Raw genomic sequence first — 24877 nt, 5'->3', positions numbered from 1 at the left:
ATATATACGTATATACATGACTTAATTAATGTATCAACGAGAATTGAACAAGTAATGATTAGAAGAATTTTTGCTGTTTTGATTTACTTTTGCAGATTCTGATTTGCTTATTTTAATTTATTATTAAGATAGATATATAAAGAGAAAGAAAGATATTTTAAGTAACCTCGGTCGAGAAACATTTGTGCTGCATCGACATCCGTTTTCGTGCTGTTTCAAGTGTAGAAATGTACGCGATACGATACGCTACGAAATAGCAAATTTTTTTGTATCTCGACGGAACCCTTCTTTATCCTTTGAAGGGCTGAAGTGGACGCAAAGTGGGGCAGGAAAACGAAAAGGCGGGTAGATCGGTAGGAAGGCAGGTAGGTAGAATAAAAAGCGAAACGGAAGAGCCCATGGTAAGCGAAAAAGCGTTCGATAAAGAACGAAACAAGTCGCGATCCACCCGCGGAAACTCGTCCTTTTTTGCCAGACGCGAAAGTACTTGAGGGAAATTGAAATAATCGGAAATCTACCGGAAGACTTGCCATTGTTTTCTCGGTCATGAAGGAGAAAGGAGAGAAAGGGGGAGAGGAATGAGCAGCTGACTGACGCGACGGAGCAAATCGGTTTCTTTCGTTTTCCTCTTTTTTATTGCTTTCATTTAACTGTCTCGCGTAATTGATATCCGTAAGGCGCGTAATAAAAGAAATTAGTTGCGCCCTTCGACACGTCGCGTTGACTTTTATTTAACCGCGTTGTCGCGCTCACCCTCTCCCTCGACAATTGACGCGCATGCAAAGCTCTCTTTGCAGGTCGACGAGATTAAATGCGAGAATTGTTCGCGCGTTATTTATACATGTATTGTGCGCATTTGTCGGTGCGTGATTCACTGACTAAAACCGTTTTTACTGTCGATATTTAATTCACAGATAATACGCAATAATGTACAATATTGTGACATTTATTAAAAAGCGATAGATATAAGGTGAATAATGAAGACATTACTAAATAACAAATGATTGATTATCAAAGCGTTAAATTCGTCGACCGTCAAAGTTTTTGCAGTTTCTAACTTGTAAAATAACGGTAACGCTAAATTTAATAAATCATTTTCTTGTATGTTTCTGTTTTGCTCGAAAATAAAAATTTCAATCTTGCATAAAATATTTTAAATACATATATCGAGAATATATTTATCGTTATGATTTTTGTTTCTATTGACAATTATTTAATTTTGTTTAAGCTTTTAGAATTTATCTTATACTGATAAATATATTATTTTGCAAGTTGGAAGCTATAAAAGACAAAAATCTCCTTTTCCTTGAAGAGAGATTTTTACATATTGTTATATGTTTATACTAACGCTTATAGAATAATGTTCCTTGAATTTGGACGCAAAGTATATTGATACGTGAATTTGTGATGTGATACACATTTTACAGATATTACAAGAATTGAATTAATCCTGAATTATTTTCTAAATTGATAAATGGACTAATTTATAATTACAAATTTGCGTATCAGAAGCCAAATTCTAGCGGTAAAGGACAATATCTAAATTCAAGTGAAAACTTGTTGCGTTTGCACGTTCAAAACTTATTGAGCGCATGATATATCGATATAAAGTGAAGCGATCACAAAGAAATTGATACGTAGACAATTTATTCGCAAAAACTTGTCAAAAAAAATTTTGAAAAATCGAAAAGAACGTGCAATTGTATACAATTTTTAATCATTTGTTAAATATTGCTCATAATAGTTCGTGTACGATGCAGAATAATTCGCATTTTGAGGCAATTTAAAAATTTCACGATAAACACATTTAGAACCGCAATACAAATTGTGCCCAATTGTGCAAATGCAATTCTGCATCGAACAACGCATATTTGATTACAGGACTCGCGCGTGGTCCCGTAAAATTGTCAAAGTTTCCCAGATTTCATTCGATTCATTGTCAGATATATACCTCCATCGTGATTGCGCCTCTTTCATACAATCGCAATTTGTCTCATTATTATTTTGGTTAATAATTATTATCACGTTCATATTAAAGTTTAATATTAAACTGTTTCATCTACATAAATATTTCATTGCGAAAAATTACCTTTTACCAAATCGCGAGATTCTTTCACACTTTTTGACTTTAATTGGTCGTTGATAATAACAAGTTTCCAAAGTTTTCTTTTCGTATATTTCACATATAATGGTTTTTCTTAACGCGATAAAGAAAATACGACCTAGATATGACCACGCGCGACTCCCCCAAGTTGGACGATGTTAGATAGAAATCTCTCGCGAATTGGAGAGAAGTTTCGGGTGTTCTAATAAATGCTTCTTCTTACAATTCGACAGGTGAACAACGCAACAGCGAGGGTACAGACGAAAAAGCCGCCGACGGTTCCGAACGGTATGTCGAAACTTTCTTATCACTTTTATCTCTCGCTAACTTTCACTCTCTTCGCAGTTTCCTCTCGGGCCGTTTAATACTTGAACGCCCCGAGCACTGCGACAGAGTTCCATTAGAGCTTAAACATCGTACATATAGCGCATTGCGCATCAGATTACCGGATTGTACGCATACAATGTAAGGAGATATTATAGAAAAAAGCCGCAAAAGATACGGTGGAAACATAATTAAAATGATTTTGATCGCATTTTTAATTATTTTGAAAATATTGCACAACCGAGACATTTTGAGAAGAACTGGACACTCTTCTCTTTTAACGTAAGATTATATTCGGGGATTATAAATGTATATAATATTCACGTGTGTGCGCGCAAAAAAAATTATGCTCGCGGATATTTGATGCGTGAAATTGAAGTTTCATGAAACGCAGCGGAAACTCGCGATAGAAAAATACGACCGTGCTTTCGAAAGTGGTTCGCGAAATGGCCGATCGCGCGGTGTAGTCCATCGTATGAAATAATAAAAAAATATAGCCCGTATATCATTTCTATCACATACGATTTATGCTGTACAAACGCCGAGCGCGTATTTTCCCGGGGATTATTTCCGCGGGAAATGTACATTTTCTACGTTCGCGGCTGCTCGTTCCCGACTTTACCAACGTAAAGATGTAAAAGAGTCTTCCCTTATATTGCGAAATATAGACGAAAGAAATCTCGCGCGCATGGCCTTCTAAATTCCGCGATTTTCTTTTCCGCTTCTCTTTTGCTACGCATCGGGGTGTGAAATTTGTTCGGTAAAGGCGGACAAAAATATATTCCGTGTAATTTTATACATATATGTGTATGTATATACACATACGCGTGAATATTCTACTTATTTTCTATTTCAAGAATACATTTTATTTATAGGTATGTGAATCTAAAATTCAAATTCGAAGAATATCGGAAAAAAAATATGCATATATTTACATATGGAATCTTAAGAATTATTTTCTATGGTGTGGGAGAGAAATAAAGTTCTATGTTGTTTTAAGAATCAATATAACGGAATTTGAAAGTTAAAGTTACATTTTTATGCGAGAGCTATAAGTTTCTTTTGCATAAATTCTTTAATAAATATATACGTATAAAATATTTTTATTGTATTAAATGTTACATTGTGCATACAACATCTATTACGAACTCGGCAGAGCGTTTTAAACTAAATTTAACCCCGTTCCGGTCATACGGCCCGATTTAAATTGTGGCTTAATCCGGATTACTTGACGGACCACCAGCTGCGAAGAGAACACATTGCAAATATGTGGTATTACGTAACCAAGTGACTGCTCAAATAGGCTCTTCGCTGATTACACTATAAAGTCCTTCAGTCCAGCGAATGTTTTTAGGTCACAATTAATAAGCTTTGCAAAGATCTTTATTTAACAAATTATCGCATTTAATAATAACGTGTAATTAAAGGATATTATGACATAAAAAAATTAGAAAATATCTCATACATCCAAACACAAGAGTTTAGTATCAATAAAATTACAAAGAATAATAAGATTTTAGAACCTAGTTTGCGGCAACGGAAATTTTTATCGTCACGATTCAGCTAAATGCATCGTATTCAAATTTCGAACGAACCTCCTTTGAAGATTATCAAGAAGATTAGCCAAGATTCATGTCGATCTCTGCAGGTCAAAATGGCCAAGCTAACTCGCACGCGCGCATGTGGTTATAAATAATCGATACTTGAAACAGTAATAACGATCGAACGTGCGTTGCCAAGTGTTTCCTAACGTGAACATAGTTCTTGTCAGCAGTTTTGAACCCGCAAAGGACTCCGAATAACGACGGCATCGAGCGATTGACGTCTCTAATTATAACCGCATTCATGATTTCGGTTAAACTTGCGTGAAAGGCTATGACATCATACAAACTGATCTGCATTCCTATCATGTATTCTCTCAATTTTATTCGTACTATTTCTGACACATTAGCATCGATGGATATCTTATTTTAATTAAAGTATCATTATCAAATTTTCCTCTCTTTTAAATTTCGTAAAATATTTCAAGGATACACCAAAATATCATAGTTATTTGTGGAACTCAAACTGAGTTGCTTTCCGTAATAAACACAATTATCTCTTAATTAAGATTGTAAGAGTCTAATCCACCACATATCGGATTATTAGTATATCCGTTCAGTTTACAGTCGCTTGTGCATTTGCATTTCGTATTCACGGTTTAATCACAAATCAAACGGGACTTCGCGGCTGGATTGATTCTCACCAACATCGATAGATGAACATTCTCTATCGAGTGACGGTCTACGCGCGCGAGGTTTAATCTGCACCCACGCACGCGACATGCAATTATCGGAATGCTAAGGCTCGCGCTCTCAACGCGCACCCGGAGAGACGTTAAGATCAATTTGGTCCATTTGGCGCGTATACAGGTACACACTCTGCCCACGACGCCTCTAATAACTAATTCGACAACTGTCAATGGAGTGTGGAATGGCCGAGACACCTCTCGCTTCTCTCTCTCTCTCTCTTCGATAGTATCGTAATAGCTGCGAGACGATAGCACGTTAGCGACTGGTGTTTTAGAATTTTTTTTGTTGAGAATTCAGATCCAATTTCAAATTGACGAGGAAGAAATTTAATGACAAATCTTTTTCATTTTTTACGCAAAGTAATATTGCGGTTGAATTCAAGGAGACTCGAGAAGAATTGCTGTACATAATAGAGACATTAATCGACGTGAAAGGCGCTTTGCACGAATTTTTCTTGCGTCTTAAGTTTCACAAGTGGGAAGCCTTTGCACGAGACGCGAGATAAATGATAAAAACGACATTTAAGTTTTATTCCGCGAACTTTAACCGCGCGCTTTCAGATGCTAATAATACCGAAAGGGAAATGTATGCACGCTTAGATTCGGAGTCGATATGGATGAATTAAGTGCGTGTGCGATTAGATTTCTCATTATGCCATTTTTTCTATAACAAGAGAGAATTAATACATGCAAATGGCCTTTATTCGTATAATTTGATATATCGAGTACACATATAATTTAATGTAATTTACACGTTGTATAACTCACATCTTTTTAATTTTCTGTTTATGACCAACGTTGAGAAATAATTGACACGTTACGATATCATTACATATATAGAACTAGTAAAATATATGCATTACAATCCTATTGCAAAAGTAGGACATGTATAATTATAGGGGAATTTGTTCGGCGTCAAATATAGGTGCAGTAATTCGCCTTATTATAGAGCCATTAATCTTTACTCGGAAACCATGTATCTTTGAGAATAAGTCATTATTTCTATCTTGCTCGAATATAGAAAGGGAGTCGAGTATTTAAGCACTGATTAATGACTCTAATAAAATCAGGACGACTCGAATTCTCGAAATAAAATGCACATAGTCGCGTCGTCATCTGCGAAGATATTTTTATCTTTTTAAAATACACAAGGTAATAATTTTAATGATTGCGCTCTCTGGAATTTCTCGTTATCCAATCTGTGCAATGTACCGAGGATATTGCCTCTGTCCGCAAATTTATTTCGTCCGACCATGTGGGCTCTTTCTTCCTCCTGTACTTCCCTGTAAGTGCTCCACCTGTATAAATAACGTTGAAAGGAAACCGAACCAGAAAGAGCTACGCGGCGCAACCCCCGCCAATTCGTTTTTCACCGCTAGTATATGTTTTTCCACCCTTGTACATACATGTCCCGGATCGACAGGATTTACAGAGTCGAGTCATAAAAATTGCACACTCGCCCTCGCCCGTTCCACTTTCTCTTAAGCGGCGATGCACGCTCTCTGAAGTCTTAACCGATACATAGAAAATTCACGCGCTCGACAATTTTAACGGCTCTGCCTGAACATCTCTTATGTAGCTAAAATAATTTTTCAAAAAATTTAAGTAAATTCAATTTCTAAAAAAAAATTAATTCGAGGACTATATTGTAATTTTTAATTTAAAAATCTTCATTTAAAAATCATCTTCAATAAAATTATAAAATATTTGTTTTGATGTATAAATTCTAACATATTGTATATTTATGATTGTATCTATGATGCATCGCGTTTTGAGAATATTTTTTGCTGCGTCAAAAATTAACATATTTATTTATTATACAGCGAAAATATATAACGGGGCGGCTGAATTTTATGATTCTGTTTTTTACATCTGAAACGCAAGCTGTCGCGAACATTTGCCCCGATTACACCTGACGTTTCCGTGCTTTATCTTCTCTTCTGTCGCTTAGCAAGCGGTCGTTTCTTCGCGGGACCGGTCGCGTTTTACGGATACGCTTCCGCTCGCCGTCTTCTTCGTTCGCTGATTCCGTGAGAAATACCGGTACGTGTGCTACGTGATACTCATAATTTACGTAGTCTTGCTGTACTCATTAATTGTCGCGTAAATAACGCCCCGTAGCACGATATGCATATATTTTCTCCGCGTCCCATCCCTTCGCCTTCCCCCTTTCGTTTATCTCACGAGTTGTTACACGAATTCTCTTTTTTTTTCGAAGCGAGCTACATGCCTCCAAGAAAAAGCGCACTGCGACGATTGCAACGCATATCGAGATATTGCACGTAATATCTTACTTTCGCGAAGAGAAAAATTTTCCTCGCTAACTCTGCTCTTTGCCAACTTTATTCGCTCTTGCAAAATTGTCCGTCTTGAAATCGCAACTCTACCCTTCTTTGCAGTTTTCATTGTTATCGCTGATGAGTTAGCATTTGATATAACATCGCGTTATTTTTAATATTCTCTTTTACATATTTTTTTATCATTCTCCTTTTTCAATAAGATACACGCGGTTCTGGAAAAGATTTTTATTCTGGCTGAAAAATTGCGAAGATTTCTTTCCTCGCTGGATATAATAACCTCGTTCATTATTTCTCATTGACTTACTGCGCTTTTTAAAATCCAAGGGCACTTTCAACGAGAAAAAATCAATCTCGCATTTATTTGTGACTGGGTCACGACTCGTACGCTCTTTTCCGAACTTTTCGCGAGAACTTCCTCGAGTTTTCGTTTTCTTGCAGCGTTGCAAAGTCGGCCGATGTCGATGCAGGAGGAATAGAATGATAACGCGAGAAATAAGAACGATAAAGTTTTGCCATCCCGAGCTTCGTTTTATTAAAAAATTTTATTTTTCTTCCTATCGCGCGAGAGATCTCTCGGTAGCCACTATCGTCGTGCTGGCAGTTAATACCGGAAGCGGGGTTTAATGGAATTACAGCGTGTTTTATATGCGCGCCAGCATTTTCGCGCGAGAAATTCGCGGGACAACGAAAAGCGCACAAAAGGGAGTGGAGGGGGAGGCGAGAACGAAATTTCACGCGCCACCGCGCGACGTGTTTGCGTAATATTTGCATGATATATTTACGATGCGCGCGCTCGTCGCGAGATCCGATAAGTTTTATGCAAATCGGACATTATTGTCGGTTGTGCTCGATAAATAAATCGACGGTTGCGAAGGAGTCTTATAAGGAAGTTTTTACAAAAATGGAACGGGGGCACGTTTATTTTCGCGGATTTCGCGTTCTGTCTAAAGATATGCTGACCGGTATATCGAAATATCGCGCGAAAATCGGGGCGAAGATAAGACGAAAATATGTAGGAGATTTCTTCGTCGACGAGCATTCCGCAAAAGCGCGATTACAATTTTGCCCGAAGTAACCTAACTATGTATATTTCCGCAAATGAGTAAGCGTTCGACGATGTTAAGCATACAAATGTGGGTATAAATTTGGCGCAAGAAATTCCTGCATAAACACCGGCCAAGTAATAATGCATATCGAGTAATTCATAAAATTATAATGGTCGAGAAAGAAACAATTCTCCGACATTTGTGTTATTCTTACACGTATTCCACATCCGTGAACCTTGTGGAGAACAAAACCAAGGGAGAATTTAACGGGAAAACCCAGAGGATCGGAATTTCCGCTGGCGAAGTAACATGTAATAATAAGATTTGCATTCTTAAAAAAACAACGTCGTTAGTCCAGCGACCATTTCTCTTCGTTCTATAGATATCGATTACTTTCTCTTCTACTTGAACGATAGAAATATGTTACATCGATTGCACACAATAACGTTTTCAAAAAAATATTAAGTTTAAACTTGTTATTAGATTAATCTCGTTTTCTCGCGGATCATTAATTTATTTTCAAAATTGTGCGAACTGAGAATACGTATTGTAATTTTTAAATCTACTGAGAACATTATTATGATTATAAACGCGATTGAATGAACAGAAAAATTTATTTGTTTCCGAATTGTATAGTAAATAAATATATATATAAGATTTTATATTTTGATTAAATAAATTTTATTATACGGTATACACGTTAAATTTAATGTCAAAAATAAGTTAATTCATGAAATTTTAATTAAAAACCGTGTTTTTAATTAAAAATAGAAAGTGCGCGCTTGCATTTACAATGCTCGCGATTGTAATCTAAACGAGAAAGCTCCGTAAAATATATAGCTTAGGTATGAATATTTACACAAATATTTACACAAATATTTTTGTCGCTCTGCGGAGTCTAAATTTGTACGCAAATTGAGATTTTTCGGCGATTTCTCTTCATCGAGGGAGACACGACGATCTTGATATCGTTACATCCTCCTAGTTATTATCCAATCCTGCTAAAGAGAAACTTGTTATTAAGAGCCCCGCCATCCGATCGTCCATTTCCGTTTCAATCGTCATTTATATCACGCTGGCTTCGCGAATCTGACGAAAATCGGGGTTAATACCGACCATTAGACGTGGACGTCCGCGAGGGGACAACAGGGGATGTCGCATCCGGCGTCATCTCGCTTATGGGTCATCCTCGACGCGATACCGAGCTGTGCTCGGTCGTTGGGAGGAACGTGATAGGAACGATGGGTAAGTGACCGGGGGAGGGGGCCGAGGACGAAGGGCGAGTAATTCGCCACCTTCCGTTTCATTACAGCTGCTTTGCCGGAGAAACAGCCGCACGGCACGCAATCGCGCGATCAATCCTGCCGTTGGTATTCGTCAGAGCCACGGGCGAACTTGGCAAAATCGCATCCCATTACGCGCACGTAGATCATGAGTCATTAAAGCATCGCCGTGCTTAAACACGTTCGGTGGACCGGTCGAGGGATCCTGGTCGGTGTCCTGGAAATAAAGAGAATAGCAAAGAAAATTGCGCGCGAAATTATATCTTTGATTTCTCTCATACATGTATATATTATATTATGTTGCTCATATATTTGCTCGAATGTTTTATATTTATATTAATATTACGTAATCCGTATTTATGGAAAACATTGTTTTATCTGTTTATTCAAATAATAATGAGTGTATCGATGATTCTCGATACACCGCGTACGGGGATTGATAATATTGATCCGCTTTACAATTAATTATTTGAAGATATTAAGTTAGCAATTAATTTAATGAAAGTACTTTCATTAAATAGATTTAATGAAAGTACTTTATAATTGATACGAGCGAATGTTAATAAAAGTTTGTAAATTTTCGCGTAAATTTTCTCATCTCTCGTCTAAGATGGCGAAAGTGTCGCCGACATTATATATATGAAGAGAAAAGTTTGTGACTCGTACAAACGTATATTTCTGAATTCTTGAAATGTGATTTGATTTTAAAGCACATCTTTATGCGCATAATCTTGTAAAAAAGTGCGCCATAAATCACGTCCTAAGTATCAAACTTTGCTCGTCTTATTCATCTCCCGGCGGTAACAAAATCGAAGAGTATCGAAAACACGTCTCAAAAGAAAATTGCAATCTCTGAATTTTATACAAGATGATAGAAAATGCGCTGTCGATACTTTGCATCCGTCCAAAGTCAAAATCTCCTTGTTACATAATTCCCGTGGCCAATTAGGGAGAGACTAATCATTTCTTCGAACGTAAAATCTATTTTCCATCCGTATTATATACCCTTCATTTGTCTTGTGAGAGAATTGACTGGTTTTAAACATGCTTTGTGAGAGAATTGATTGGGTTTAAATATGTCGCTCTAACAACAACGATCACTATAATAACAATATATTTACGGTATTATCCGATATGATCAATATGTCAGATAAGAAATATTTTATAATAATTATACAAATACAAATAGTATTTAATATAAGAAATTATTTATCAATTATTGATACTTTAATTTATAAATTTGACATTAAATTATTGTTCACAATATTATATTATTATTATTTCTGTTAATGATTTAATTGTGTTTGAAAATGTATCGATTTTTTATATTAAAATTTATAAGTTTTTTTTTTACATCTTTATATATATAAGCATTGTATGTGGGAGTATAATTATTTCAGTTTAATATGCGGATAATTACCAGAAGCGGAGAAATCTTTTTTTCCAAGAAAGAATTTCACAACAAAGTTCTAGCTCGCGATAAGAATGAGTTTGTGGTATATACCTCTTTGGAAAATTTCTTTGAGCCTTAAAAACTTATAAGTAGCAATCAATCAACCGTCTAGCGATTATTATTGTAACTTTGTTGTTATAGAGAATAAAAACAAGCATTTTAATTATACAACTGTGCGATAACTGTTCATTAAATTGCTTGATTTAATTTAAATTGATATTAATATTTTTACAGTCTTCACATGCTATATTATCAATATTGAATTATACAATTTTCTCTGAAAAATATAAATAAAATTCACAATTTATATACATCTGTGGTGACATCATACATGTACATCATACGTGACATAAAATATAATCGATAAAATATATCGAGCGCGCTATTTCTCTTTATGATGAAGTATGATCTCTCTATAATTGCGTTCCTAACTATTAACGGTGACACGGTATATTTTCGGTTTAATTCAAATAACCGTATATTCTATATATGTGTATATATACGCTCCGTTAACGTGTTATGCCAGGTAATTGCGAACGTCGCTAAATATTCTATTAATTATTTTCGTCAGTCGTGCGGCGAAAATGCGGTGATTTCATTGTTGGGAGCTTCTCACGCCGGTAATTAATCGAAGAACTCCTCGCTAATTACAAAATAAAATGTCGCGTAGACGTTTTTTTTTTATTATTAAGATAAAATACGAAATACAATGTAACATATGATTTTTTTTTCGTTTGTTGCAGTGTGCGTACAATGGCCCGAGGGTAGGTGCTTCCATGACGTGCCGGAGCCGGCATTGCTGAATCTCTACTTCGAGTTCCGTGAAAACTGTCACGGCTTCTCCTGAAGGCAACGACCGATCAGGCGACGACAATGAGACACGGCACATGAGACACCTCGCGCTCCTCGTCGAGCGTGCGGATCATCAGTACACTTGAATATCGCGAGAAAAACACTTTCGAGAGATAACGTATTTATTTAAAAGTCTTTCCAACAGCCGCCACACACCACGACCAAGCCAAAACGAATAGCCACGTATAGCCACACAAAGAAGGGACCAAGGTCCCCTGTTTTTCGTTTACATTGATACATTCTATCTCGCGCGAATTTTAGAGACGCGTCGTCGAATGGACAGAGTCAACGGAAGAAAAATGATTCCTCACGCAAAAGTAATAGTGTGAAGATAAATCTTGCAAATTTACTTCTATACAAAATTAATTCCGTACATAAATTACGTATGATAGTTTGATAGATGATACAATAATCTTTTCTTTTTTTTTTTCTTTTAGTAGAGATCTGAATTGATCAAATTTTTTTCTGAGATAAATAAATAACGAGAGATAAATTATATCGATTAATGATAATTATATCATGTAAGAGAGAAATGTTCGTACGATTTTTTTTTTTTTCGAAAATTCTATATATGAAAAAATTATTGAATCTCTCCCGCCGTCTCGATTCATTCGAATCGCGTCTCCGCGTTAAAGCGACACGAAGCAAAGCGTGGTGCTCGTGTATCGTTTCTGGTCATCGTGATGGATCTCGGATGATACAGGTTTAACACTGACTCTAAATGAGTGCTCGGCAGAATTCTCGCTGAGCACGTGAAAACGGGATCTTTCGCGTTCCTTCTTTATAGGGTTCTCGATGATCCCAGCAGAAGCAAGGTGGGTGATCCAGAATATTTATTTACCTACAACTAATTGCTCGTCGTTCAGCCAGCTCGGGATTAAAGACTGTCTCTCCTGTTACGTACACATTTTTATATAACTTTTTTTTTATTGTACTCGTCTTTCTTTATCACATCTGGGAGAGAAATACCATGCTCAGTCCTTCCTAAGTTTCTCTCGCACAACCAATTATTTTTGTTGTTCCTGTCGAGCCGAAGTGAAATCGTTCCCCCTGTCTTATCATCATCTTGTGGTAAGAAAGCTACGAGGGGTAAAATAGTAGCTTTTGCACTCACGCAGAGAAAAGTGCGTTCAACAAAACGGTTGGACCAAAATAAGTTACGATAGTGGGAAAAAAACACGTTTTATAAAAAAAATAAACAGCAAAGTAAAATATCGTTGTCATTTTGTAGAAAAATATTTTGATACGATTAAATTTATCGTGATATTATTCGGGATTATTGAAAATTACGTATACAATTTTATATTAAATTATTTACATATATGATCGAATTGCATTGAATGGAATTACGTTTTGTGCCACGCGTTGTTCTCCACGTGAAACAACGTTTAGAGCAGAAGCACTTAATTGTCTTGAAATCGGCGCGTGAGTTTTAGATTAACGATGCGATAATTTAGGAATTGATAATTAGAATCCAGAGGAAAACTGATTGCGAAGACCGTTGCGTTGTTTTGAAATTATAATTCAAATAATAATTTAATTCGCGAGTTATATAATACTCTTATAGTGTCATAATATTTCTATTCCATTGATTTCTACACTTTCAAGAGCAAAAATCGAGTAAATAGTTTTATTTGACTTCAAAAACACTTTTATATTTTTTTTATAACAAAATTTAGCGAAACACTGCTTTTTCAATATTGGAATATGCACTTCTCGTTTTGAGAATATATTTTTATCGACCCGAATATACACGGGAACTCTTATTTAAAAATATACTACTATTTTTAGTCTATTAAAATGATAGCAACGTAACACATCGCAAAATGTTTTTCTCTTTTTTTTTTATAAATATTGGTTTGATAGTTCGCTATATTTTTTTCAATATAAATATTACGTATACAAACGTAAAGTCTAATGGCAAGTAAATCATTCGATAATATCGTAATAACTCGTAAATTTAGATTTAACGAAACGAACGATTACAGGGTATAAAGTATTAATAGATAATTAATATAAGCTTTTTTACACATCTGCAAATTTTTGATCGAGATTGCGAGAAAACAAATACCGATTTATCGACATCATTTATCTCGTTCATTTATAAATTTCGCAAAGTTTGATATCGTAAATATCGACTATTTTATTGTCGATTATTAACGCGGGTAATAAGAGGATATAGATAAGTTAAACATGCCAAAATAAATACAGGGTATTGATTTTAGTGATCATGTGAGCGTTATTTTAGAGATATATATTTCGTATATAATTAGCGTACGCGTAGAGACACTATTTACTTAAGACAGAAGAGATACGGCTGCACTTTAAATGCCGTTTAGTAGATTTAAATTTACATGGTTCTGCAAGTGTAACGCATCAGTTATCGTTCTTTCCATTATCTATTTTTATACTCACGTGATTTTTATATATTCTGCGAACGACCGTCTTTTTGCCGTGCTTGGCGTTAAAAACGTATACTTGCAGGATCCACGTAGGAGGACGTAGAATAGTATTACGCAACCGCATGACTGTACTCTATTGCAGGGTTAAACCGACATTCCAAAGATCGTGACATCGATTATTCGCCAAACGAGTAAACTGGGGTAATTTGCTATAAAATAGCCATAGTAGATATGTGGAATGACGTGATTTATTTCGCTTCTGTTGATCCATTGATCAATGGTGTGCCATAATGCCCCACTTTACAAACGTAGAAAGTAGATTTTTACTCAGACAGATTGATAGATTAAGACACACGACACATTAGTGCGTAGCGATTAGCCTATATAGTTAATTGTCAAGTGAAAGTATTTGTGTTTGGGCGATTAAATGTTTTACGAAAATCGCGTAGAAACGCATAGAAGTATATATTTGTGGAAGCAAGAAATATATATTAGAATTTATACAAGTAAGACGAGAAAAGAGACGGACGATAAAAATGGACAGATTAATTAAATAGTATTAATATGAAACGAGGACAAAAAACAAAAACTTGACAAGTACGTATTAAGTAGAAAGAAAATCGTCTGTTTTTCGCAAAACAAATATAACGGGTAAATTTTATACACGAATATATATATATATATATAAATATAAATGTAATTATTCCTATATATCAATGAAATCGATAGTAGTTTCAATTTTGCATCAAGCTCGATGATACTCTCTTGTGGAAAATTAGAAGAATTCTTCAAAAATTATAAAATATTTTTTTATAAATTTTAATTTATAGACAAAAATATGACATAAAGTATTTGCATTTTTTACATAAATTTAATATGTAGTATATTTTATGAATATTGTCTTATTTTTCAAATAATTGAAATTAGTTTGAGATTGAACACATGTACATATATACATTTTTCGATATTAATGCCTCGAGAGAAATTGTATCATCGAGGTTTGAAGCAAAACGAATAGCAACAAAGCAAATCGTTAATCGATACAGGAGCAACTTGCTCTTGTCACTGTTCGCCGAAACAAATCTGCGCGACGCACAAGCGGACCGATTTGTCACATCTCAGTTAATAAAGAGGAATCTTTACTTTCCGTACATCGTCGACGAATTAATCGAAAACCGATTCTCACGATTGCACGATCATGCATGTGTCTGTCATTCGTCGGAGAAAATTAGAGAATAAGCAGATACGAATTATTTAAGAGATTTTATTTAATGTTTAATATATTCTCATAATATATATAAAATTATAAACGAAATAGTCTTTTGATTTAAACAAAAAAGGCTTGTCAAATAATTTTTATTTAATTAATTTTTATTTAATTAGATTATATAATATTGCGTAGATAAATAGAGTCTCAAGAATAATTTGAAGAATATATGAAAAAACGTGGACGCGATTTGACAATTTTATCTGTCTTTCTCTCTAGTTCTCTCCTCTTTAACTACGCGATCATTCCGTCGACGTGTTCATTCCGCGCACTTTCCGATCTTCTCGCAAAAGCATCTCGCCTCTGAACTTTCCGTTGCGAATAGTCGGGATATTTCCGTCGACGCGCTCTGTTCTCCATTTATTCATCGAAACGTCGTCGTTCGGTACTCCCCACGAATCCGCTCTCGAAATCATGCTCGCGGAAATATTGAAATCGTCGTCTACTTCGTCCTCTTTCGAGCAGTCCACGCGTTGGCCATGTTAAGAGAGGATTTCTCGTTTTTATTTTTCTCGAAATTCGCCCGAGTGCGCACAATTGCGGACGTCAATTTAGCAATGGGATAACGAAAAAAAGGACACGGGAAAGAGAGAAGGAATCCGAAGAAAAGCCGGAAGCCGAGGTATCCTTCCTCCCTTCCTAGATCGCTCCGTTCCTCCGTCTCTTTATCTATCCCAATCTCGCACTTCTCGCGACGATATTACTACTCTGCCCCGCAGTTCCCGGAACATTCCGCGTCCTCTAACAATTTTCATTCCATTTCATACCGCTTTCGTACATCCTCCTGTCTTTTTCCTCCCTGTTAGCCAACTGGTCCGGTTCTTTCCTCCAATTTTACGCCGTGTCAGAATTCTTTTACTTGACTCGCGCTGTCGCAGTCGCGTCGAAAACGTGCGAAGAAAATTGATATTGCCGCCGGGAAAAAGTTTGCTTCTCTCGATGTAGTGGATTTTATTGCCTCCGCGACGTTTATTACGCGTGAGTTTCGCGCAAATTGAGTAAATTTTGACCACTCTTAACGAATCTACGGGTAACAACATTCTCGAAACTGCGCGAATTGTGACAATCGTAAAATACAAATGGATATAAAGTCTCAAATTTTATTTCGCATTATTTTCATGATAAATTTTCCACGGAATGTCTAGAACCGTCAAACCTTAAGAGTTTCCTATCTTCCCGCGAGCCCATTACATGTCGATAAAGCAAAAACTACCAATAAAGGGAAGAAAGTACAGGAAATTTGATTTGTCATTTCCGATTCATGAAATGTTATTTATGTTGCTCTATAATTTTAGAGTGTCGAAATTTTTATCAAATATAATTCGACTCCGGAAATCGTGCTCGTTTACCAATGACGACGATTTTGATGATGCATGCTGTAGGCTTTTTACTCTTAATTAGCGTCGTGCCGCTTACAATTAACTTTATCGTGAATATGTCATCCATTTATAATTAGATACCGTGTAACAAGAAAATCTAGCATCGAACGATGAAGAAAGGTGCATAAATTTATACAAACGTATTGAAAATAAACATTAATATGATATAATAATGACATAAAAAAATATTAATCTAATAATCAAAATCTTAAAAGATTTTAGAAAATTGGAAGAAAATTTTTAAAAAAATTGATTAAACATAGATGCAATTTTTTTATAGTTGCATTCAAAATTCATCGCGCGATGCTAACATTTTCCGTGAAGTCGAATTTTTTAAACTTTTCGATTGTAATATCTGCATGCCACGTACATTATCTTCATCACTCGTTTATGATCGAAGCAAATGTCGACGCGCTGTTGTTTCTCTCTTCAGTTCCCTGTTTTCCTGTTCTCTCGATTTTTATCGTCTTTTCACACGATCATTTATGTTATTCTAATCTACAACGACAATCCGGAGCATGAAAAATGAATACAACGTCACGCAGGGCTTTTCGTTTGAAGAAGCGAGAATGAAAACGAGTCTAAACAGGAAGTCTTCTTCATTAAGCTCATCGAGTTTAGATTTCTGAGATACACAAAATTATCCCATAACATAAAATATTGAGTATACTGGAAATCAAATGGTCCAATTCGAGCAAAATGGAATCCATCTTCTATAAATACGCTATAACATAGAGCAAGACTGAACGCTTCTGCGATTGAAACGCCCTGTGACACTTCAGCGGCATGAAAGAAACCAGGAACAGCAGCAGGACATCAGGAAGAAAGGAGCCGAAACAGCCAACCGCTTTCTCGCAACGCAAAAGACCGAAGTGGATCCTTACAGAAGAATCCGAAAAGAAGGATACCTCGAGACACACCGAAGACATGAGCGATAATCGAATAAGAAGCCATGAAAGCGGGGGTTTTCGAAAGGTACGGCCTGCTTCCTACAAAAACCAAAAAAAAAAAAAGAACGAAAAAAGAAAAGAAAATTAAAAAGAGCGAAACTTGAGCGAGTAGCAGTGATGAAATAACACGAAATATGCAAGAATTACGCGAATCGTCTAGAATATGCGTCACGCTCGAACGAATGGACGAGAATTCGCTTGGACGTGCCTCTTTTCTCGATTTTGCGACTCTTCCATTTTAGCTAAGAAATCTTCGACCTATAATTAAATTAAACGACTTTTATATTATATAAAAAAATGAGGACTTGGTTCATTAAAAAAAGTGAAATTAGCTTGTATTATTAGCTTAATTATCTCTAAAATGCATTATGTATCCTGGATACATAAAATTGATCTTTGAATGAAAATATTGAGGAAAAGGGGCGCGTCGCACGAGATCTCGGAAGCATCCCCGACGAATCCCTAAGAATTTCCGAGAAAAAATCCGCAAGTCTCGCCTGGTAGCTTTTATAATCTTAGGGCTCTATATATATCTGTCCAGTGATATAAAAGCATGAAGTACAATATTTACGTTACGTACAATAATTCCGTAATGAATGACCTGCGAGAGTTCTCTGTCGTATATAATGATCATTAACCTTTTCTTGGCACACACTTTGGTCGCTTCATAGTCTCGCCGCCGGGTCGGACCGCATTTGAAAAGAAAAAGAAAAACGGTCCTCCCCGGTTACGTTCGATTAAAACGTAGATTAATCGATTAATCCAATCCCGACCCTGACCCCGACGTCGCGTCGCGCGTTTGTTCTGCGTGTATGTTCTATCTATACGTATTTATACTGATCACTTACGCCGTCAGCTCGATTAATCGGGGTTCCATCGAGATTACTACGTTTCTCTACTTTAATATAATCCCGCCTCGTCCCTCCTGCGCGAGTTCTCTCGAGTTCTACCACCGTCAGAGCCGGATGCATCCGACGTCGTTAACCTCGGTTAACTACTAATACCACTACGCGACTCCCCTTCGTGTCCACGATTATGACTACATCGCGGACGGAAGTTGGCGAATCGCTTAGTCGAGAATCGGTTAATCGAATTATCCGATCGGATTATCCGGCGTGCAACCGGTTTTACATGTTCCCTCCTCTCCTCTTTTATATATTCGTCTCCCCGTTCGTCGATTAACCCGCCTTTCGTATATTACCTCATACGTATATATATATACATACATTTTATATATAGATATTCTTTTTTTTTTAAATTGTTACTATTACATATAATAATCACGGTAATGCGCCACATTCACTGGTTGATGACTGTCTCGTTGACATAAAGGCCCGTATCTTGCCTGTGGTTGTGCTTGGTTGTGGTTGGAGCGGTTTTGGGAGAGAATTTTTTACTTGCTTCTTTTTTAATATTATTACCTTTTTTAATTTGCACGTCTCATGTCGTGGCCTTGGCTTGCCTTCATATGAGATTCACCTGTGAATATATCTATATATACATTACATATATATATTGATATATATATATCTATATTACCGATACGCATATATAATATGCGTCTGCATGTATTATTATTATACGTCCGCGGAAAACGTTCAGCGTATGTACATGTGTGTACACGCAGACGCATATTTATTATATTGTAATTTCACACGTATGATAATCCGTCCTGGCAGTATCGTACGATTAACAAACATATGTGCACTCATAACGTATACATTACAAGCTGCGAAGTAGTTTGTGGAAGCGACTTTCAGTATCGTGTTTTCTTCCTTTTTTTTTCTTGTTCATCTTTGTCTCTGTCTCTTCTTTTCTCTATCTCTTTTTCTCTTTCTCTCTCTTTCTCTGTGTCTTTCTCGTGCGTTGTTTCGTCCCTCTTTCACACGTATCGTTCAATGCAGAATACATATTGCACAAGCTAACTGACGCGAGTATCATCGCTAAACGATAAAAAGTAACAAGAAGAGATGCGATAGGCACGAGAAAGCATGTTCTCAATTATTCCGTTTTCTTTCTCTCTCTCTTTCGAGATACAATTTCTTTCTATATTTTCTTCTCTCTTATTTTACGTTAATTCTCTGTCACTACTTCACGTACGGGCTGCCATGGCGGCACAGTCTGTAATACTTATTACTCTTCTTACTATTATTATTATTATAATTTTTTTTTGGAACTGTTTATTAATTGTCATTGATTAATGTTAATGGATCGTGGCACGGTGTGTTAGTTGGCGAGAGACATGACAAATAATTTTTTGAACGGGCGAAGGTTGCTGCATGCTCGAACAAATGCCGCCTTTGACTTAGTGGTAACTAATTAATTCTGGTATATATACACCGTCCTTTGTTTAATTAATCGTCAATCGTATCGGCAACGTCGCTCGCCATTTCTTTCCCTCGCGAGCGAACTCGATAATCGAGCGCATCGATATTCGTCTGCGAAATTTTTTCGGCAAAGCAACGTCTCTCTAATTACGTTCGAGTACCCGCGAATAATCGCACACGATACGAAAGAATCGTGCGAGTGTCGTCGTCGTCGTCGTCGTCGATATTTCAGCAAGTACACAAGTATTATATATATAATATACAGAATGTATCTGAACAACCGCACTTCCTTAAAATTTTTTATTGTATAATTAAGAGCTGTATAATATTTAAATTTAAATTTTTACATTAGAGAGAAAAATAATTATATGAACACAATTACAAATATCAATCGATGATCAAAATAATCATTTTTTTATAATGTAAAAGCTATAATGTATTAGCAAGAAGCAATGTAAATTCTTTAAACTTTGAATTTAATTGGAAGTAGCTTTATTTTTAAATGATGCTTTTGGAACAATTGAGTTTTAATTTTTAAATTTAATTAAATTGAAAATATTATAAATTAAATTTTAATTTTGTAAACCTCGTTGAAAATTATTGTACCTATTGTATCTTTAAAGCAGCTCTTTTTAACATCATAATTGTTGCTAAAATAAGAGGGGGCGTTGTTCAGAAATAGTCTGATTGTATACACATAACGTCCATCTTTCTTAATGATTGTTTAGCCTGGCATCCACTAATTAGTCGTCAGTGCGTAGCCTTAATTAGTTACCGCTGAGCGTGCAAGCACCGCCAGAAGTTTTAGTAGTGGGCCGCAAGCGGGAGTGCGCTTTGTTTTGTGGAGAAAGAGATATGGCGAGATGTACGACACTGTCGTCATCATCGCTCTCGGAAAAAAAGTAAAAAAATAAAAATTGTTTCGATTCGCTCGATCGCACATTTTCGGCTCTTATGAAGAGAAGGGCGGGAGTATTTTATCAATTGACTAAATTATTGTTATCATACATAGCCATCTGGAAATGGCAAAATTTTCCCAAGCTTTCGTGGATGTCAATCAATGCCGAAATGTTTCTTGCACCGAAATGCGTTATTAACATTTTTTTTTACGCGCGGTTCAAGTGGTTCTCATACTTTGAGCTTTTATCTACTGCTCGATACAAAATGTAACGAGATTACTCGTTAAGTAGTTTAAATTTATCTACTCGTTGTCTCGGGCAATCTCCAGCGAATTGAAACTTTACGATCTGCAGTCATCCATTTCTAAGTCTGCGATAAGAGAACCGCGTTGTATGATTACGATATCAGAGTATCTGAAAATATAATAGTAAAATAGAAAGACAAATGAAATATCCTAATAGAGTAAAATAAACAATTTTATCGCATGCAAAACAATCGAGTCGTTTAATAAAAAAATAAATATATATTCTATTAAATATAGATAATCCATAATCTTGTTTATTGATTCGAAGATTATCTATTTATTAAACAGATTCCGAATTTATAGTAATTTTTCAAAATTAAATTTCACTTATCGCGAATTATTAATAGTGAGATAAGCGCAGTTTGAGAACCACTGACATATGATTTCTCGAATAAAAAGCTGCTTTAATTCCGAAAACGAAATAGCTGTCTCGTCGCGACTAGAAATTTTCCGATAATAATTGTTCACAGAAAGTAAAAGTCTTGAGCGTTGGTGAGAGCAATTTTGCATAGACGGAATAATTCGCGCAACATCTCGCGTCACGCATCGAGTCCATCGTTGTCGATCTCAGAATCGCGAAAGCACGTCACGCGAACACGCAGCATCGGTAGTATCGGTATTGGAAACGATGTTGAATTGTATAATCGCGTGTCCCGTAGATAGTGATTTTTGCGAGATGTGAAAGTAGAAGAGAGCTCACACATGTTTTACATATATATATGATATATATATATATATATATATATATATATATATATATGATATATGATATATATATGATATATACACTAATCTCTGCATCTCCTTTTTTGGCGTATTATTACTCACTCACACCATTTGCTCGGAAGTATCTTTGAATGGCTTTCGTTCGGAGACCGTTATTGTTATACTTCTGGAACGAATAATATCTCTTAGTGCATGGAATCATATATCAAGCGAGTCGGCACACGAGTCGAGGCCGATTGATACCTTTTGCGATCGAGTCTATCTGTGTAGCAAGAAACACGTATATATTGTACCTGTATTATTACCTTCGATGCGAGAGAGAATGCGCCTTTATTCACCGCTTGAGGAACTTTGGTTGCCTCCGCCGTTTCGCGCGGAGCAACAGTTTTCATTGCAACCCTGGGATATGGCGAAGGAACTTTTTGACCCTCGGGAGAGAGAGACCCTTCGCCTGTGTATTGCCGAGTGCGGGCTCGGATCGATAACGCGAGTGAGAGAGCGCACGGAAGATTTCCGTGCTCGAGGAATTGGAGCGAGCTTTCTTCTTATTCGATCAAAAAATCGAAATTGCCGATCGAGCTTCTCGAGTCGCGTTGTCCAGCGAGATCATTAATATTACTTGGATGTCATAGTATTACAATAGTAATCGTGTTACGCAATAATAGTCGATATCTTAATGTACCCTCGGCACGCGGAATGCATCTATCGTAATGGCATCCTTATGCTTAATTTTACCTTTCATAACATTTATTGTTTTTTTTACAAACCGAATATTATGTACAATTTGGCTCGAGGAATCTAATTTTGCACATCCGACTTCATCTCGCGCGAGGTAAAAGCTCCTTATTTAGACTCGGCGTTTTTAGCAAACGCTCGTTCCTATTCGGGACACCCCGTGTATCTTGGAGTCTGCCGTCCTTGTACGAGAGGGGCGGATATAACGGGTGTCTCGGACACACCGGAGATTTATCGCTCGCTCTCGTCGGGTCGGTCGCGACAGCGCATAGTAGTATCCTTGTTTGCTGACGTCATTAGTCCTGTGAGCGTTGATTTGAATTCCAAGTAATTTGCCAAGAGAAGTACGTTATGTAAACGTCACACCTTAATCACTGTTGCTTTACTCGTTGGGTTATGCGACTGTGGTTCTAGTGCATTTGACTGATTTTTCAGCCTGTCACGGGCTGTATTTCACACCTGTTTCCGTGTATGTTTTTACTTCTGTTTCTTTCACTCTATATTGTTCACTTAGCCCATTTTATCTCCCGCCTCTTCTTCCTCTCCCATTCGACGTCAGCACCCGCATTTATTCGCATTTTTTTTTTAACATCGACGTTCCCGAAGAAGACGTAAAGTCGGTTTTGCATCCCTTCGCAACTCGGGATTTGCGATAACTTATTGGCAGAGTTATTTACTAAATGCTTAACGCGGTATATACACTTTAATTTCCGTCGCTATTCTTCTTTCCAAGTTTAATAAACTTCGCGACAAAAGTTATCACGCCGACGATATTTCTCATTTTTAACTCGGTAATAATACTCATTATTCGCGAGAAAGACAATTGTTATATGTATATTACGGTATATTGGATCAGTGATTTATTGAACGAGAATTCTTTATCGATTATCAAATTGTTTATTGAAATTTTGTAAAAAAATTACAAACTGAAATTGCGAGATAACTTCGATACTTTAACATCTGTTTCCGTTTCAATATCAGATTTATTCGATTGGATTTAAATCTACTGCACTGCAACTATTGTTTCCACAATTTTACAAAGTCTATTATTTATAATAAAAGTGATAGATTGTTTTAAAAGCAATACTTTATAATTTCGCAAGTAAAACGAGCAAGCGAATCATCGCTCGGACAAACTCGGACGTTTTAATCTTGGCGAAACGATCTTCGATCTCGATTCTCGCTCGCTTTGTAAAGTTAATGCGACTTAATTACTCCTTAAGTACTCGTGATTTACGACTTGAACGCGCGACGTGGAAGAGGCGAGCGAGTCGATTCAATTGTTCGCCGCGCACGCGAGCGAGCTGTCATTTTCAGGAACGTCGAATAATCTCAAACACCGAATCCTCGAGCCGTTCCTCGCTTAATTCTATCCAAAATCCAACATTCTACTCCCTCGCATAATTTATACGTCGTCTAAGATTAAGATTGGATCAAGATCTCGCCCTTCATTTTCCACCTTCTCTCTCTCTCTCTCTTTCTCTTTTTCTCTCTTTTGAACCGCGTCAGAATTGCAGAATTCAGCGTAAGACCGAAGTAAGCCCGTAATTTGTATAAGGTACATTTAAATACGACTTGGTGTTTAAAACGGATCTTACAAGTGACGAACTTTCCCCTCAGTCTCACGTTGCGCGAACCCTTCAATTTCTCACGTGCCGACGCAAAAATGGAATCCCTCTCGTCGCCTCTCAATGGAGGGAAAATCAATCGAGCATCGCGCGGCTCACGGCGACATTGTTCCCTTAAACGCGGATTAGAACAAATATTTTCGGCCATCGCGCTAATCATTTCTGAGTCGCTGTCATCGGTTGTTCCCTCGCAAGAAGCGATTGTACAATCTCGCTTGGGAAATACATAGGTAAGCCCTCTTTTTCCCTTTCATTGTATCGACTAGCATGTACCCCGAGCGAGAGAAAGAGACGCGCTATACAAAAATGTACATACGAGAGAGAGAGAGAGAAAGGAAGAAGAGAAGGGAAAAAGACGAGAGAAAAGGAGATAGAAAGAGGGAGGGAGAGAGAGAGAGAGACGATACGTGGGAGAGACGTGGGTCCAGGGGTGGATGTTGGCAGCGGCATTTATTGATCGCTCGTAGCAACCCTGCCAGCAATCCCCTCACCGCACCCCCCCCCCCCCCCGCCCCCACCGTCGTCGCCGCCCTCGCGCGCTGCGAGTCGACCCTCTCCTATTCTCCGCGCGCGCGTCACCGGCCGCGAAACGAAAGCCTCAAAGCTG

At 36.8% G+C, this 24877-nt stretch overlaps 1 protein-coding gene across 5 annotated transcripts in view; it reads left to right on the top strand.

The window, feature by feature from the left end:
- Nucleotides 1-24877, top strand: part of LOC145976969 (RNA binding protein fox-1 homolog 2) — a 252944-nt gene that overhangs the window by 202084 nt on the left and 25983 nt on the right. For all 5 annotated transcript variants that reach the window (XM_083108556.1, XM_083108554.1, XM_083108552.1 and 2 more), the window contains 2 exons: nucleotides 2338-2392; nucleotides 11544-11564. In XM_083108556.1, coding sequence (XP_082964682.1) covers nucleotides 2338-2392; nucleotides 11544-11564 — 76 coding nt within the window. The remainder of the gene's footprint in view (nucleotides 1-2337; nucleotides 2393-11543; nucleotides 11565-24877) is intronic.

The sequence above is a fragment of the Camponotus vicinus genome, unplaced genomic scaffold (genome assembly GCF_025532165.1).
Source record: "Camponotus vicinus isolate PSW18456_S1 unplaced genomic scaffold, iyCamVici1.0 SCAF_9, whole genome shotgun sequence".
Taxonomy (NCBI): Eukaryota; Metazoa; Arthropoda; class Insecta; order Hymenoptera; family Formicidae; genus Camponotus; species Camponotus vicinus.
This window is presented reverse-complemented; position numbering and strand designations above follow the sequence as displayed.